This window comes from Nicotiana attenuata, chromosome 7 (assembly GCF_001879085.1).
Source record: "Nicotiana attenuata strain UT chromosome 7, NIATTr2, whole genome shotgun sequence".
Classification (NCBI taxonomy): Eukaryota; Viridiplantae; Streptophyta; class Magnoliopsida; order Solanales; family Solanaceae; genus Nicotiana; species Nicotiana attenuata.
In genome coordinates this window covers 112,059,226-112,073,728 of record NC_031995.1, presented here as the reverse complement: position 1 = coordinate 112,073,728, position 14,503 = coordinate 112,059,226, and the positions used below count along the sequence as shown (strand labels likewise).

The following is a 14,503-nucleotide window of genomic DNA, read 5'->3' as shown; positions in this document are numbered from 1 at the left end:
CAACGGACGGGATTGTTCAAGTCAAAACGGGGCCGTTTGGTTCATTAAGGGGTTTTGGACTGGATGAGGCTGGGTTTGGGCTAGGGGGTTGATTTGGATTTAGCAGAAATGGGGTCAGACTGGCCCAATTCGAGCTAATGAAGCCCCAATAGCCATGGCTTCTCCTTTTCTTTTTTTAAATTCACTTTTAGCCAATAATTAGACTAACCTAATGTATAAACTAAAATTACAAAATTGACCCTCTTACTACTTTATCTACCAATTAGTTGATTAATTACCTTAAAAATGCAAACTAATAAAAGAAAACTATTAATTTAAAACTAAAAGCTAAAAAAATGTAAAAAAAGTTGACTATGGTATTTTTATAATTTTTTTGTGTATTAATTCTACAATTAACAAGCAATTAATTCCTAAGATGTAATTGAACCTAAAATGACATGAAACGAAGATTCAAAAAATTTCATGGTATTTTCTATGATTTTAAAATATTAATATGCAGAAAAAATGTAACTAAATGCACGTAAACAATTGAAAAGAAATTACTAGAAATTTTACAAAATTCAAAACAATTAATTTTTTTTTATTTTTTTGGATTTTATAGAAGTATTTTGTAGGGCAAAAATTACGTGTTCACACCATCAGCTATAGTTACTCTTATTGGAGTAGCGTTAGTGTAAGTTGCCTGATACCCAGTTTTCTGCACAGTCAATTCATTGATAAAACTATGTGTACTACCTGAGTCCACCAATACTCATAAGGTTCTCTTCTTAATGATACAACTAACCAAAATGGTATCGACCCCATTATTTTTCCCAGAGAGCGCACTTCAGCATATAGCTTCTTGTACATCCTCCCCCTCCACAAGCTCAATCTCAATATCTGGAATCACTTCTTCTTGGCACTAAGGCAGTTCTCCAGGTTGGTCTTGAAGCAACTCATCTGTGGTACCAACTATGCACTGCTGCTGTTTCATCTTACATCCATGACCTTGTGTGTACTTTTCTCCACACCTAAAACACAGGTGGTTAGATTTCCTATATCATAGACTTCCGGGCTTAGTCTAAGTGGACTAGGCTTAGAAGCAGCCACCCCTCCCACCTTTTGGACACTAATACTTGTTGATACTCCTGAACTAATACTAGAATTAGGCATAACCTTAATCTTCTTCTGGGCAGTTTCAATGGCCTTTTCTTGCACCCTGGCCTATCGTATGGCATAGCTCAGTGTGATTGGTTTGAAAATCTTCACAGAGAACCTAATCTCTTATTTGAGAGCTCCAATAAAACTAGACATGAAATGTGCTTCGTTCAATGTAGGATTCCTAACTATCATCTGTGCTTTCAGGTCATCAAATTTCACTAGGGATTCCTCAACACTACCCGACTGTTCCAGTTTGTTAAATTCCTCCACAACGTCTTCCATCAATACATCACCAAACCTGTTACATACTTCCTCCTTAAACTCAGCCCATGACACCACCCCTTTACTCAATACTAAGGAGCTATACCAAGTCTCAGCATCTCCATTCATATATAGAGCAACACCTTCCACCTTCTGTTCTTCAGAAACTTTATACAAATTGAAAAATCTATCACACTTTTGAATCCATACCTTAGGGCCTGTTCCATCAAAGTTGGGTAACTCTCATTTAGGATTAGGAACAATTTCTTGTTGTGGTCTAGGGTGTCGAGCATCAGGAACTAGAAAGGGAAGCAATGCATCCCCAATTCCTTGCACCTGCTCAAGCCCTCTGTTAGGCCTCCTCTCCATCGTGCTCAACTGATCTAATGACTGCTCTAAGGTGCCCTATATTCCAGTTTGTGTATCACGCAAAGTCTGTTGGCCATCTCGCAATTCACACAGTAGCTCATTATAGTGAGCCAACTTCTCATCCATCAACTTCATTCTCGTTCCTTCCGCCATGATTTGAGCCGAAGAGTCGCAGAATCAAAGGTTCTGATACCAATTCTTATGACCTTAGTCACACAAAACAAAATTAATAATTGAAATGGAAATTGCAAGAGTTTTGGGATGATTTTCTGTATATTGATAAAATTGAAAAACGATTACAACGAACTAAACTAACTATGAATTTAGAAAATAATTGGAGTCTCCATTTATAGCTCGAATCTGCAGAAGAAGAAGAGAATTCCAAAAGTGTGAGAGAGAATTTAAGAGATGAAGAAGAGAGAAGGTTGTTAGATTACCTGAACTTTAGCATACCCCTCTCCCTGTGAATTATGCTACATATACTAGACTGGCTTAATCTAAGGCGTTGAGTCTCATTAAAAGCGAATTGAGCGTGTCCCTCCATCTCTTTCGGTTATTACTGTTCACTCCCTCTACTTCTATTACTTGAATTCAACCCCAATGGTCATGACGAAATTATATATATATATATATATATATATATATATATATATATTATATATATATATATATATATATGTATATTGACCCATTACGGCTATTTAGGTTAATTTTTCTAAAGTGTAATAAGTAATAAGTGTGTTTAAATAGAGTGATGTAACAAAGAGGGAAATTGGGAAAAAGAAACATAGTTTTTGGTCATTTGCGCTTCAAACTCTCTAATAAACCCCTCAAAGTTCTTGCAACTACAAGCACTATAGGTGTTCATAATTTAATTCATAAGAGGAAGTTCAGACTCATTTAACTGATTTTTATTCTTCAGGGATACAGAATGGCTATCAACTCGAAGACGGAATTGCCGGGTAATTTCCTCTATTTGTTAATTTAGCCTTAGACTTTAGGATTAAGACGAACCTTATATCTGTTTGCTTAATTAAAGCATCTCAAATTGTTTTTTTTTAGTTGTGCTCCATCCATTCTGTTTCAAGTGTTGAAAAATGAATTTTAAACTCCCGCTGGCCCACAAAATTGACCAGGTTTGGGTAACAGTGAGTTGCTCAATTCTGACATTCGAATATCATGTAAATCATGTTTGTCATTAGAGTTAAATTGACTGTTTTACTGTTATATGCAATGATTATACATATAATTTAGGAAAATTTTCATCACCTACTCGAAAGGTTAAATGACGTTGTTCCAATTCAGTTCAGTGTGATGAGGATTTTATATTAACCCTATGAAAGTTGTGAATCTCATTTTTTGAATAATATTCTGGGTGACCAAACATTTTCTATTTCATTTTGGTGCTTTTTGTTGTAATGTATTAGTTATTTAGGGTTGAGGCAGTTTCACAACTTAGAGGCAGCACTATTAGGGAAATTTCACAAAGTATCTGAAGAATGATTAAAGTTGATTGTGGAATCATCACCATAGCACGAAGTCTTGTTTGCTGTTCTAAATTTTGTATTTCCAGATTTGCATTCTAAAGATAGAAATATAGGGGTATACTGAGGTGCATACAAGAAGGAAAAAGAACTCCATTGATATATCCTTCTATCTATGCTTGTGCCATGTACCTGTATATTATTATGAAGTTCACAAATATAATCTGCCTTGCTAGGAGGTAGAAAACAAAGACAGGAAAAAAAAAACATATTTCAAGCGCGTGATATGAAATATTTAAGTTTGAACCTTGTCGCAAACAAAAGCCTGATATTTAAGTGGAGAAGGGTAGAGGGACGTGCCCATTATTCACCGAGTTAGTAATCGTGCGCCATGGTTGTGGGGAATTTCTCGGTTATCAAAAAAATATATATTTCAAAGCATTGGAAAGTGCCTTTAGGTTTGCATCTTTGCTTTCCTTTTTCACTTGACTACGTTGCTTGCGTATTTAATTTTCCTTATACCTTCCACAGGTTTTGAAATGATTCCTTAGACCTGTACAAACACTTAGATAAATCAGATAATTGATGTTTTCTTTTGCCACTTTTGATGATAAAATAATACTTCTTGCAGGAGATAGACTGAATTCGAGAGCACTCAACTTGCACAACATGTCAAAGAAACCTGTTGCATCAATCAGCAAACAACAGACTCCACTTGATCTCTTACGCATACTATATGGTAAGTTCTCTAAATTCTTTGGATTGATAGACTGTGCAAGATGTTACCACAGTGTTGTGAAGAGTGTGAAGCGAGGAAAAGCAACAAGCCCCTTTTCGCTTAAAGTGAGAAGCGAGAAGCGAAGCCCTCGCTATTTTGAAGTGAAGCGGAATTTTTTTTAAAAATATTAAAATAAATACTGCATAGACAACACATGTAACTGTAAGCAAATGTTCAATACTTCAATGTAAAAACTAAAGAGTAGCATCAATTAAAGCACAAAATGAGCATCCTATTCTTCTACAAGATTAAATGAAATGTAAAAAAGAGCGGCCAAAAAAATAGCAGTAACTGAAACGAAAAACATTGGGCAGCATTTCGCTGCAATTTATCACTAATATAGTGAAAAGTGAAAGAAAAAGAATTGAAGGGAAAAAAAAATTGCTAGCATTTGCTACTATTTTGGGACTGAAACAGTGAAGAAAAAGAAAAAGAAGAAGAAGCAGGAGGAGGAGGAAGAAATCACGTACCTGGGCTTGAACTTGATGAACTTTTTTAATTTTTAACGTTGGCAGCCCTTAATATGTAGAAGCGCTCGCTTCTGTCGCTACTGTCGCTTTTACGCTTCTCGCTTTTTTCGCAGAAACGCTCGCTTTATTCAACCTGCTACGCTTCACATCACAGAAGCGCCCGAGGTCTCGCTTCGCTTCGCGCTTTAAGCGCTGAAGCGAGCCCTTTTCACAACACTGTGTTACCATAAAAATTATTTGGGTTGATAGCTTGTGCAAGATCTTACCACAGTAATTTCTGGAGTTCCGGTGGGATCAAGCCTTTTTACCTTTTAAAAGAGCGACTGAACCTTTTAATATGAAAATGATAGCAAGAATAGATACAAAATGATAGCAAGAATAGATACAAAATTATGAATTTCCAAGTGAGACAGACTTGTCATACTTACATTGTCTGCAGTATCTGCACTAGGTCACCGACATGCACAAAGGCATCATACAAACACGTGCAGAGCACATTGTGTTGGGAAGCTAACTTGTGTCCTTTATTTATTGACCAGAATATGTTGGAATGTTTTTTGAAAGGACTAAGAAAATAAAGGATGAAAAGAAATCCTATTTAAGAAGACTAAATTCATCTCAAAGTAGGGGTAAGGTCTGCGTACACACTACCCTCCCCAGATCCCACTGGTGGGATTTTACTGGGTTGTTGTTGTTGTTGTTGTTGTATCTTTGTGTCTTCTTTGTCATCTTATTTCCGCATGTACTTGGGGTAAATGATGATAATTTATGCTTCTCATCTAATTCTGTTGCACCAATTTTCCGATTTGGCTGGAAATAGCACTTCTTAAGGCTCTCACTAATTTGAGCTACTGCTTGCCAGAACTAATATCCTCCATGTATAAGATTTCAACATGTAAAGATCGACTCCAGTTACTTTGTGAGTAAAAAGGCATCACTTGAAGAAACTATAAAGAATTTTCTGAAATCTGAAACGAAAAATATCAAATTTAGAACGGTAGTAAGAATATTTCATGAGTGCTCTCATGCGGAGTTGCCACATTTTATTGGATCAAGAAACTCACATTAACTTAAATAGGTGAAAGTAGAACCAAACACATATTTATCATCAGTAAGCTGGGAATTAACCATCTGGTACATACTTTTGCTGGACCTTCATGTGTGTTCTATAAACATCCCTACTATATCCATTTAAACTGAAATTGCATCACTCTCTTTCCCCTTACAATTATATTAAAAGCCTAAAACTATTTCCACCTACTGAGAATTAGCACTTACCTTCTCTCTGATTTGATTTTGTTAGTCTGGTCTCTTTGTAAATTATGGACAACATTAAGTCTCTATTTTCTATGTTCAGTACTGAAATACAAAATATGTCTTCTAAAACCATTGTAATTAATGGTGTTGAATAACAGTACTAAATTGTCATCAATATGTTATATAGAGTCACACGGGGTTACCAACTCAAAGGGATGCGACTATTAATAATTATTGAAGTTTACAAGAACTGATCTCCATACTTGGCTGCTCAAAATATATACTGAAAATACTCTTTCTTATAATGTTAGATATATAGTACAAATGTACTAATCAGCAATAGCTTGTAAATATTTTTGGTTGCTTTGTCTCAGTAATGATTGTGCTAGACTGACATGTTATTGCTGAATGGCACCTTTAGGTGCACTTGTGGATTGTAGATGAACTTGGTTGACGTTATACCTTCTAAGTAGTGCAGTTGATAGTTATACAGCTTTGTGTTTCCGAAGCCTTCTCCTGTGTTGATTTAGAGATTGTGTACATTAAAAATGATAAATTTAATAAAATGTGCATGTTCTCTCTTTTTATTGTTAAATCTTCTTGTAGAGGGAGCTATAGCTGGAGCTGCTGCTGGTGTTGTTGTAGAAGCTGTTCTGTATCCAATTGATACAATTAAAACTCGACTACAAGCAGGTTTATACTGTTTAACATTTCATGAATATCATCTGTAATTTCTCTTCTTCCTTCCTACTACTTTCTCCATTAGGCATTAGCACATACTGACTCTTTATCTGGATGTTTTTCACTTGATATTCTGAGTAGTTTTTGATAAGGTTAGCTTTTAACAAAAAATTTAACAGCTTTGCAACCTTTTATTTATCATCCATCAAACTGTCATACAGGAGCGTCAATTTCTTCAAGTTTATTTTTATTTCTCCAAGTATCTGCTGACCTTCAGATCAGTGTAGCTCATCAGCTCTTATAGTATAGTTGATTTGACCAGCTGTTCATGGTTTAATGTTAGGCAGTTCGTGGTGGGGGACAAATCGTTTTTAAAGGTCTTTATTCAGGATTGGCTGGAAATCTTGCTGGTGTCTTACCGTAAGAAGTCTGGATTTTGAATACTTCACTTTATGAATCTGAATACATGGATGAACTTTATCTTCAATGCACATTTTGCATTATAAAATTACACTGAGGTCCTTACTCTACACGTTATGTGTTCAAAATCTTATCCTGTCCCAAGACTTAATTGAACTGAACAAGGCCTTGAACTGTGAAGCTGAAACTTGTTTGCTGACAGGTTATGCATTCAGCTTCAGCATCACTAAATAGTATGCAATTGCTTGAAATAGTAATTTGGATAATGACGAGTAGTTTGGATGTGCACTTGACAGAAAGCTATATAAGGGCTGGAAACTAATTCAGTTTAGTGCCAGCTGCCTGCTGAAGTCAAACTAGTTGTCTTCTCCAGAACCCTCCCCCCCCCCCCCCCGTACCCGACACGTACGCACGTAGACGACGAGAGAGAGAGAGAGAGAGAGGAGAGAGAGAGGGGGGGGGGGGGAAGGGGAGGGAGAGGGAGGGAGAAACAGACTAAAATTTATTTTTCAAAACAGATGACTATGTCTCTGCTATGTTATCCGCTTTTAATCAAATTCTGCTGTTGAACCCATGTGACATGATTGTTATCTACAATTTAGCAGAAGAAAATGTGAAAGGACTCATGTTATTCTAATTGTTTGATTTATTTTCAGTGATATAGTGGCAACGAATAAAGTAAGCTGTATGTTGACTATCAGGTTAATGATGATGAAAATTTACCTTTTAGGTTATAGAAAACCTTCTAATATTTATGTGGACGAAGAACCTGAAAACTTACTGTGCTGCACTTGTATCTTTCAATAGAATGGTAGCTAGATCTTTGTTTGTGTAATTAATCTTCTATATATCATGGGTTTCTAAAGCCAACTTACAGCTTTCAAATGTTGTACTCTTTGGGAAATCTTGAACTGCCTTCCTTGGAATAAATTACTTTTGCTCACCAAAGTAGATTGGTCACTCAAAATTCTTCTTTTCAGTGCGTCGGCAATATTTGTTGGTGTATATGAATCTACCAAGAGAAAATTGCTGGAGAGCTTCCCTGAAAATCTTAGTGCCTTGGCTCATTTGGTAAGTATTTTGACTGATAAACTGTTAGGCAAACCTTCTTCTTATTTAGTCATACTTTATTTTAGATTTTCAGTGATCTGGGCCAGGAAATCTGTGCACTGCGAATTATTGTCTACTACTAGACTATTAAATCCTGGGTTAAAATACCATCCTGAAGATGGAATGGAACTCCTTGACACTCATTATTCTTATTTCTGGAAGTAGCTTTGCAATTAACACATGTACGCAAGTTTAGATGATAATGATAAGTTTAAACTGTCCATTGCTGTATTTCGAATCTACTGTGCAGTTTCAGTTAATAAATTAAGAGAACAGCCAGCAATAAAATAGTCCATATTTCAAATATATTGAAGCAAAAAAGCTTACTTACACTTAATTTAGACTGCAGGTGCTATAGGCGGAGCTGCTTCTTCTATTGTCCGTGTACCCACTGAGGTAATTGAAACCTTAATTTGCACATCCTTAGGTTTTGATGTTGGTTCAGAGATTTAAGATATGAATAACCTACAGGTAGTTAAGCAAAGGATGCAGACTGGCCAATTTGCTACTGCCCCTGATGCAGTCCGGCTAATCGTTGCTAAGGAAGGGTTTAGAGGCCTTTATGCTGTAAGGAGGTGTCTTTTTGGTGAATTTATTAGAAACTGACATCCATTTAAAACACTCTTGTTTATTTACAATCTGGAACATTTCAGGCAAAATTTTAAAAAAGATAAAAGATAAATATGTGAAATCTGATAGAGAAATTCACTAGTTGAATGATGGATTTCTTTGTCCAACCTTTTGAAAGCTCCATTGTGTTCTTGCTTGAGTGCAGGGTTATGGTTCTTTTCTACTACGAGATTTACCTTTTGATGCAATCCAGTTTTGTTTATACGAGCAACTGCGGATCGGATATAAGTTAGCTGTAAGTTGGCTGCTTATTGATTCTTACACTTCATCAATTTCAATCAAAACAAAAGTTTCTGGTTCTGTCATTCACGACAAATTCAAATCATAATTATGTTGTCCAAGGTCTATACTAACAAAATTCACCATCTATCTTTGAAAACAAAGACCACTAGGAGCTGGCAATTACAATGAAACTTCTCAGTCTTTCTTTCTATGGTGTAATTAAGCGAGAAAAATTAACCTAAATAGTTGCTCTAAAAATAGCCTGTGAATGCATATATATATATATATATGTATGTATGTATGTATATATATGTATGTATGTATGTATGTATGTACAATATGTGTATAACCGTATATAATCAGTGTATAATCTATGTAAATCAGCTAGAAAAAAGTAAACAGTGAATCCAGCCTGCTATTTGTGTAAAGATCCCATTAACTGTCCAAAATTGAAGCACCAGTGAAGTAGCGTATCATGAAGATTTCATCCATTTATATATTTTTCTGTATGCATTGAGCAGAACTGCTCAATTAAATTCGGCTTAAAAGTACGAGAGAGATTACATTAATTTTTTCCCAAGGATTATATATAAAAACTTCTTTCTATCAAGAAAATTACAAAGTCATAATTTTTTTATACTTTTCTCGGAAAAGAGACATAATTTTGTTTTTATGCAGGCAAGAAGGGACCTTAAAGATCCTGAGAATGCAATGATTGGTGCCTTTGCAGGTAACAACATGTCTTATATCACTTCCAATCTCGCTGATATCATCTTAATAATTGAGCTTGACCCTGTGATATGCGGAAATCTTTATCAAGAACCAATCCATGTATATTCACTGTAATTTTTAAAAGAGTGAAATAGTCCATATGTGTACAAACATGAACATGGCACATATTAGGATAAGGCTCTTGTAATCTATGGAAAATCCTACGGGTTAATCTATGTGACAGATGCTTATAAAAAAAATTAATAAAAAAATTGTGTTAATTGAGACTTGAAAGTCTAGAGAAACATATTTACTTTACCTTCTAGCGAGCTCTTACTTTTTTGGCCCTTATTGAAAGCAAAATGCTTGCCCTGCAAGAACTACCCTTTTTTTTTTGGTATAAGACAATCTATGTGCTCTATAAGTGGAAGACTATCTTTGCCACGCCTTATAGAGATCCTTATTCTTCCCTCTGTTTGAATCACTAGCTCAATGTAAGAATTGTACAAGATCATATAAGGAGACAACATCACATATTCTCAGCTACTGTAGGCCGGAGCTGGCATTAACATGGGGCCCAACACTGGGTAAACCAAGATAGGGATCAGTTTGACTCCGATACTATGTTTAAAAAGATAAGCTTTAAGCCTAACTCTACCATAACAGTTAGCTTATAAGGCGAGGATTATCCAAGACTATATAAAGAGCCTTCATCAATTTGCTTCTGATTGTAAAACCCTTTATGCATTAATATCATGGCAATAATTTCTATTCGGGGATCTGTTACATTTGAGTCTTAAATCAATTGCAGGTGCAATAACCGGAGCCATAACTACTCCCCTTGATGTGATAAAAACCAGATTGATGATTCAGGTTTGGCACCTTTCACATCTCTCTAACTACACTTCTCTTATTCATTATTGAAAACATGACACCTGCTTTTGTTTATTTATATTGCGTGCAGGGTTCAGCAAAGCAGTATGAAGGCATTTTGCATTGTGTTAGCAGTATTGTAAAAGAAGAAGGAGCCTCCACTCTTTTTAAGGTCAGCACTTTGCATCCTGTGTTTTCTGTATGTTTGATTTTGAACAGAGTGGCTATAATGTCTATTTTTATCTTGTCCTTCCGCAAAGAAAAGAGTTCAGATGATGGATTGACATAAACTTTCTTATACTGATTGAGCTACAAATTTTCAGAATAGTCTCCATGTTAGCTGTATGTAATAGAAGCATCATCTTCAGTCATTCCCTCTTCTTTTTCTTGCGCTTGATATCCAAAGCTTTGTCTAATGAGCAGTGACATGATACCTGACATCTTTCATCTCGGGGGTGGGGAAGAAGTTCCAAAACAATACCAGTTCCTTTGAACCTTCTAATCTCCTCAACAATTTCATGTAAAAAGCACCAGGACTTTAATGTTGAAATGTGGTTCAGCCTGGAGTTCTCACAGGAAATGATTTTATGTGGGAACAGAATTATCCTGGAATTCTCACGCGAAATGATATCTATGTAAATAATGTTGATAATTAATTTAACATAGCTGTGATAATCAACCAAACAAAAGCTAATTAGACATTAAGCTAATTCTAGTCCATTGTATATTGCAGGGAATGGGACCAAGAGTACTTTGGATAGGTATTGGAGGATCCATATTTTTTGGTGTTCTTGAAAGGGTAAAGCAACTAGTTGCTGCTAAAGACCGTGTTGATTAAAATTTGAATCCTTCGAAATTGTTCTATCTTTTTGTGGAAGGTAATTGTTGCTACAAGACCAGAAATAGTTTTCTTGAAAATTATGGTTGGCTGAACCCTGTTACAAAACAAAGGGGTATGGCATTATGAAATTGTAGGCGACGCAACATGGGCCGGGGAATGTTGAGCCACGGCCCATGGGATTAGTGTAATGCAGGAAAATTTGGATCATTTTGCAGTTTGCCTTTTCCTTTTTCGTTTTCTTCCACATTTTTATTCTCAGACCTTTTTCAATATTCTTTGTATTTTTTCTTTGGTGTATTCTTCCATTCACTTTGTCATTTATCGGGGATTTTGTATTTGTTGAGTTTCTCCATAAATCTATTCATTTTAAATTCTTCCTGTGTTATAGATGGTAGCAGTGAAATAATTGGTTTCTCATGGCCGCTAGGTGTGACCTAGCATTTTATGTGCGAAATATTATTACTAGTGTTGTTGATAGTAAAAACTGCTTAACGTTACTTGACTTCTAAACAAACCCTTTTATTCCAAAAATATCTTGAGCAAAGGGGACGGACAAACAAAATCGAACTCCGGACTCCAAAAAGAATTAGGTTATGTTGGTGGAAATATGCAACATGAGCAATGGTATTGGATATTTTAAATTTGTGGTTAAATGGAACCCTTTGTCAAGGGATATTCCAAAATAAATTTTTATGCATAAAATTAACTTTTTTTTAACATAAATCTAAAATTTGGGGATAAGTAGTTCGAATACATAAATACAAGGGGGAGTTACGCGCTCCTCTTATGATGTTTCTACTTGTAAGTTGTAACATATACCTTACTGATGTTACACAAGCCCTCCTTGTTTTTATATCTTTAAATTATATTCCTACACAAATAATGATGAAAAACAAAAAATGAAAAAAAATAATACATAACCTACAAAAAAAAAAAAAAATAGAAACTATATCTATTCTATGTTAAGATCTTATTGACAAAGAAATTAGCAATCCTATGTTTGTATTACCCATTTTTATGTATCTTTTTAAGTGTCAAAAATTATTCAAAAAAGTTAAATAGAGGATGATAGAATAAGACATATGATCCAATAAAGTACGAAGTTGGTTTTGCTACACAGGAATAAAATGAAAGCATGACATGCGGATTTGTATATGTTGAACTAAGAGCAATTGACAGATGTGTACAACTACTTATATGTAATACGCTAGTGGTATAATTAGCTAGTTAATTAGGAGTTAAACAGTAGAGAGTTAGGCAGTTAAGTAGTTGAGTAATATAAATGTACAGTACCTTTCCATATTTCTGTTATGGTAGTTACACAGTAACAAGAGCACAACTGCTCCTTTGCTTTCCTCTACTTCTTCTCAACTCTCATCGCCATAGCTATGAGTAGAATCTAGAGATTCATCATAGTATCAGAGCAAGTGTTAATGATCTACATCGCGCGATTTCAGCTCTAGATTCATCATCTCCAATTCTCTCTGTTATTCACTCTTTATAGCTGTGTGATTGCTTTGATTCCCAAAACTTTGGGTTAGATCGATTTTGAGCAATCGATATCTGCTGTGTACAACATTTGTGTGAACTAGATTTAGTGATAATGGCGATTACTGACGAGGACAGTGGATCGACTCCAGGAGTTGTAGCTGCAACACCTGTGATTGATCAACATCATCCTTTGTTTCTACAACCCAGCGACACTCCGGGTAGTTCTCTCATCTCTGTCAAGCTCACAGGACCCGAGAATTATACTTTCTGGAGTAACACTATGCGTGTTAGTTTGTTAGGAAAAAGTAAGGTAGGGTTTGTAGATGAAAGGTATCCTAAAGAGAAGTTTCCTCTTGTTCTTCACGAACTTTATCAAAACTGTAATGCTATAGTTTTGTCTTGGATTATGAACTCTGTGAGTGCTGAGTGGCATGGTCTATGCTTCGAGTGCTCACAAGGTGTAGATGGATGTCAAAGAGACATTTGACAAAGTTAATGGCTCTAGAGTGTTATATCTGCATAAACAAATTGCTACCTTGACCCAAAGACTTTCATATGTGTCTGCTTATCAAAATTGAAGGAGTTGTGGGCAGAGTTTGATGCTCTTATCCCCTGCACTAGGTGTGGCTGTGAAGAGTCAAAGAAATATGCTGAGCACTTTGAGTACCAAATGCTACTTCAATTTCTCATGGGCCTAAATGAGACATACCCTCAGTCGAGCAGTGAGATCTTGAACATGTCTCCAAGGCCTTCCATAAACAAAGCTCACTCAATGATCATCTCAGAAGAAAGCAGAAGAGCAATGTCCCACTCTTCTCAAGTCTCTAAAATCAGTGAAGGAACAACTTTGTCCAGTAACAAGGGAACATCTTCTGGAGCTCCGGTTCAGCTAAATCCAAAAGGAAACTTAGGGTAAAATCAGAACTTCTTGGGAAATGAGGTGACAACCTTGTTCAATAACAAAGGGAATGCAGGAGCTGGCTATGGTCATTTTGGAGGCGGTAATCAATCAGGCCCCAACTACAGATCTAGAAAGAGCAATCTGCATTGTGATTATTGTAACTTCAAAGGCCACACCAGAGAGACTTGTTAAAAACTGAATGGGTATCCACCAGATTTCAAGCCAAAGAAGAAAGGTGAATTTGGTAATACAGTCAACTATGCTCAGACCAATGTAGGCAACTATGTGTCTGAAGCTTCAAAGAAAGGTGGATTTGGTAATAGAGTAAACTATGCTCAGACCAATATAGGCAACTATGTGTCTGAAGTTTCCACTGTCTCTGTACAAGCTAGATCTACTGCTAACTTTGCAGGAGCCTCATAGATACAGCAAGCAAGTCAGAACTTCCAAGCTGGAATTCCTCGGTTCACTCAAGAGCAGTACAGTCAGATTCTTCAACTTCTAGGAAAGAAACCTGAGTGCAGTGGTTTTGCTATGGAAGCAGGTATGCCATTACGTGGTGATATTACTAAAATTATGGCTAAATGGATTGTAGACTCAGTATCGGCAAACTTCATAAGTCCTTATATGGACTCAAGGAAGCTCCTAGGCAATGGAATAAAAAGCTAACAAATGCTTTACTACAGCTTGGTTTCATTTAGGGTCATTTTGACTACTCACTATTCACTAAGACAGTGAAGTCTGAGTTAATAGTGGTGCTTGTTTATGTGGATGATTTACTTGTAACTGGGAGTAGCCAAGAGTTGATTATTTAGACCAGAAATAATTTGAAACCCAAGTTTAAAATGAAAGACTTGGGTGAAC

The 14,503-nt window shown here is 35.9% G+C and overlaps 1 protein-coding gene across 1 annotated transcript; it reads left to right on the top strand.

Moving 5' to 3' along the window:
* Positions 2,534-11,621, top strand: LOC109229720 (probable S-adenosylmethionine carrier 2, chloroplastic). Its single transcript, XM_019395256.1, has 12 exons — positions 2,534-2,732; positions 3,886-3,993; positions 6,366-6,452; positions 6,788-6,860; positions 7,841-7,931; positions 8,313-8,366; positions 8,442-8,537; positions 8,746-8,835; positions 9,501-9,552; positions 10,345-10,406; positions 10,498-10,578; positions 11,140-11,621. The coding sequence occupies exons 1-12, from the start codon at positions 2,702-2,704 to the stop codon at positions 11,242-11,244; spliced, it is 930 nt and encodes a 309-aa protein (XP_019250801.1). The 5' UTR covers positions 2,534-2,701; the 3' UTR covers positions 11,245-11,621.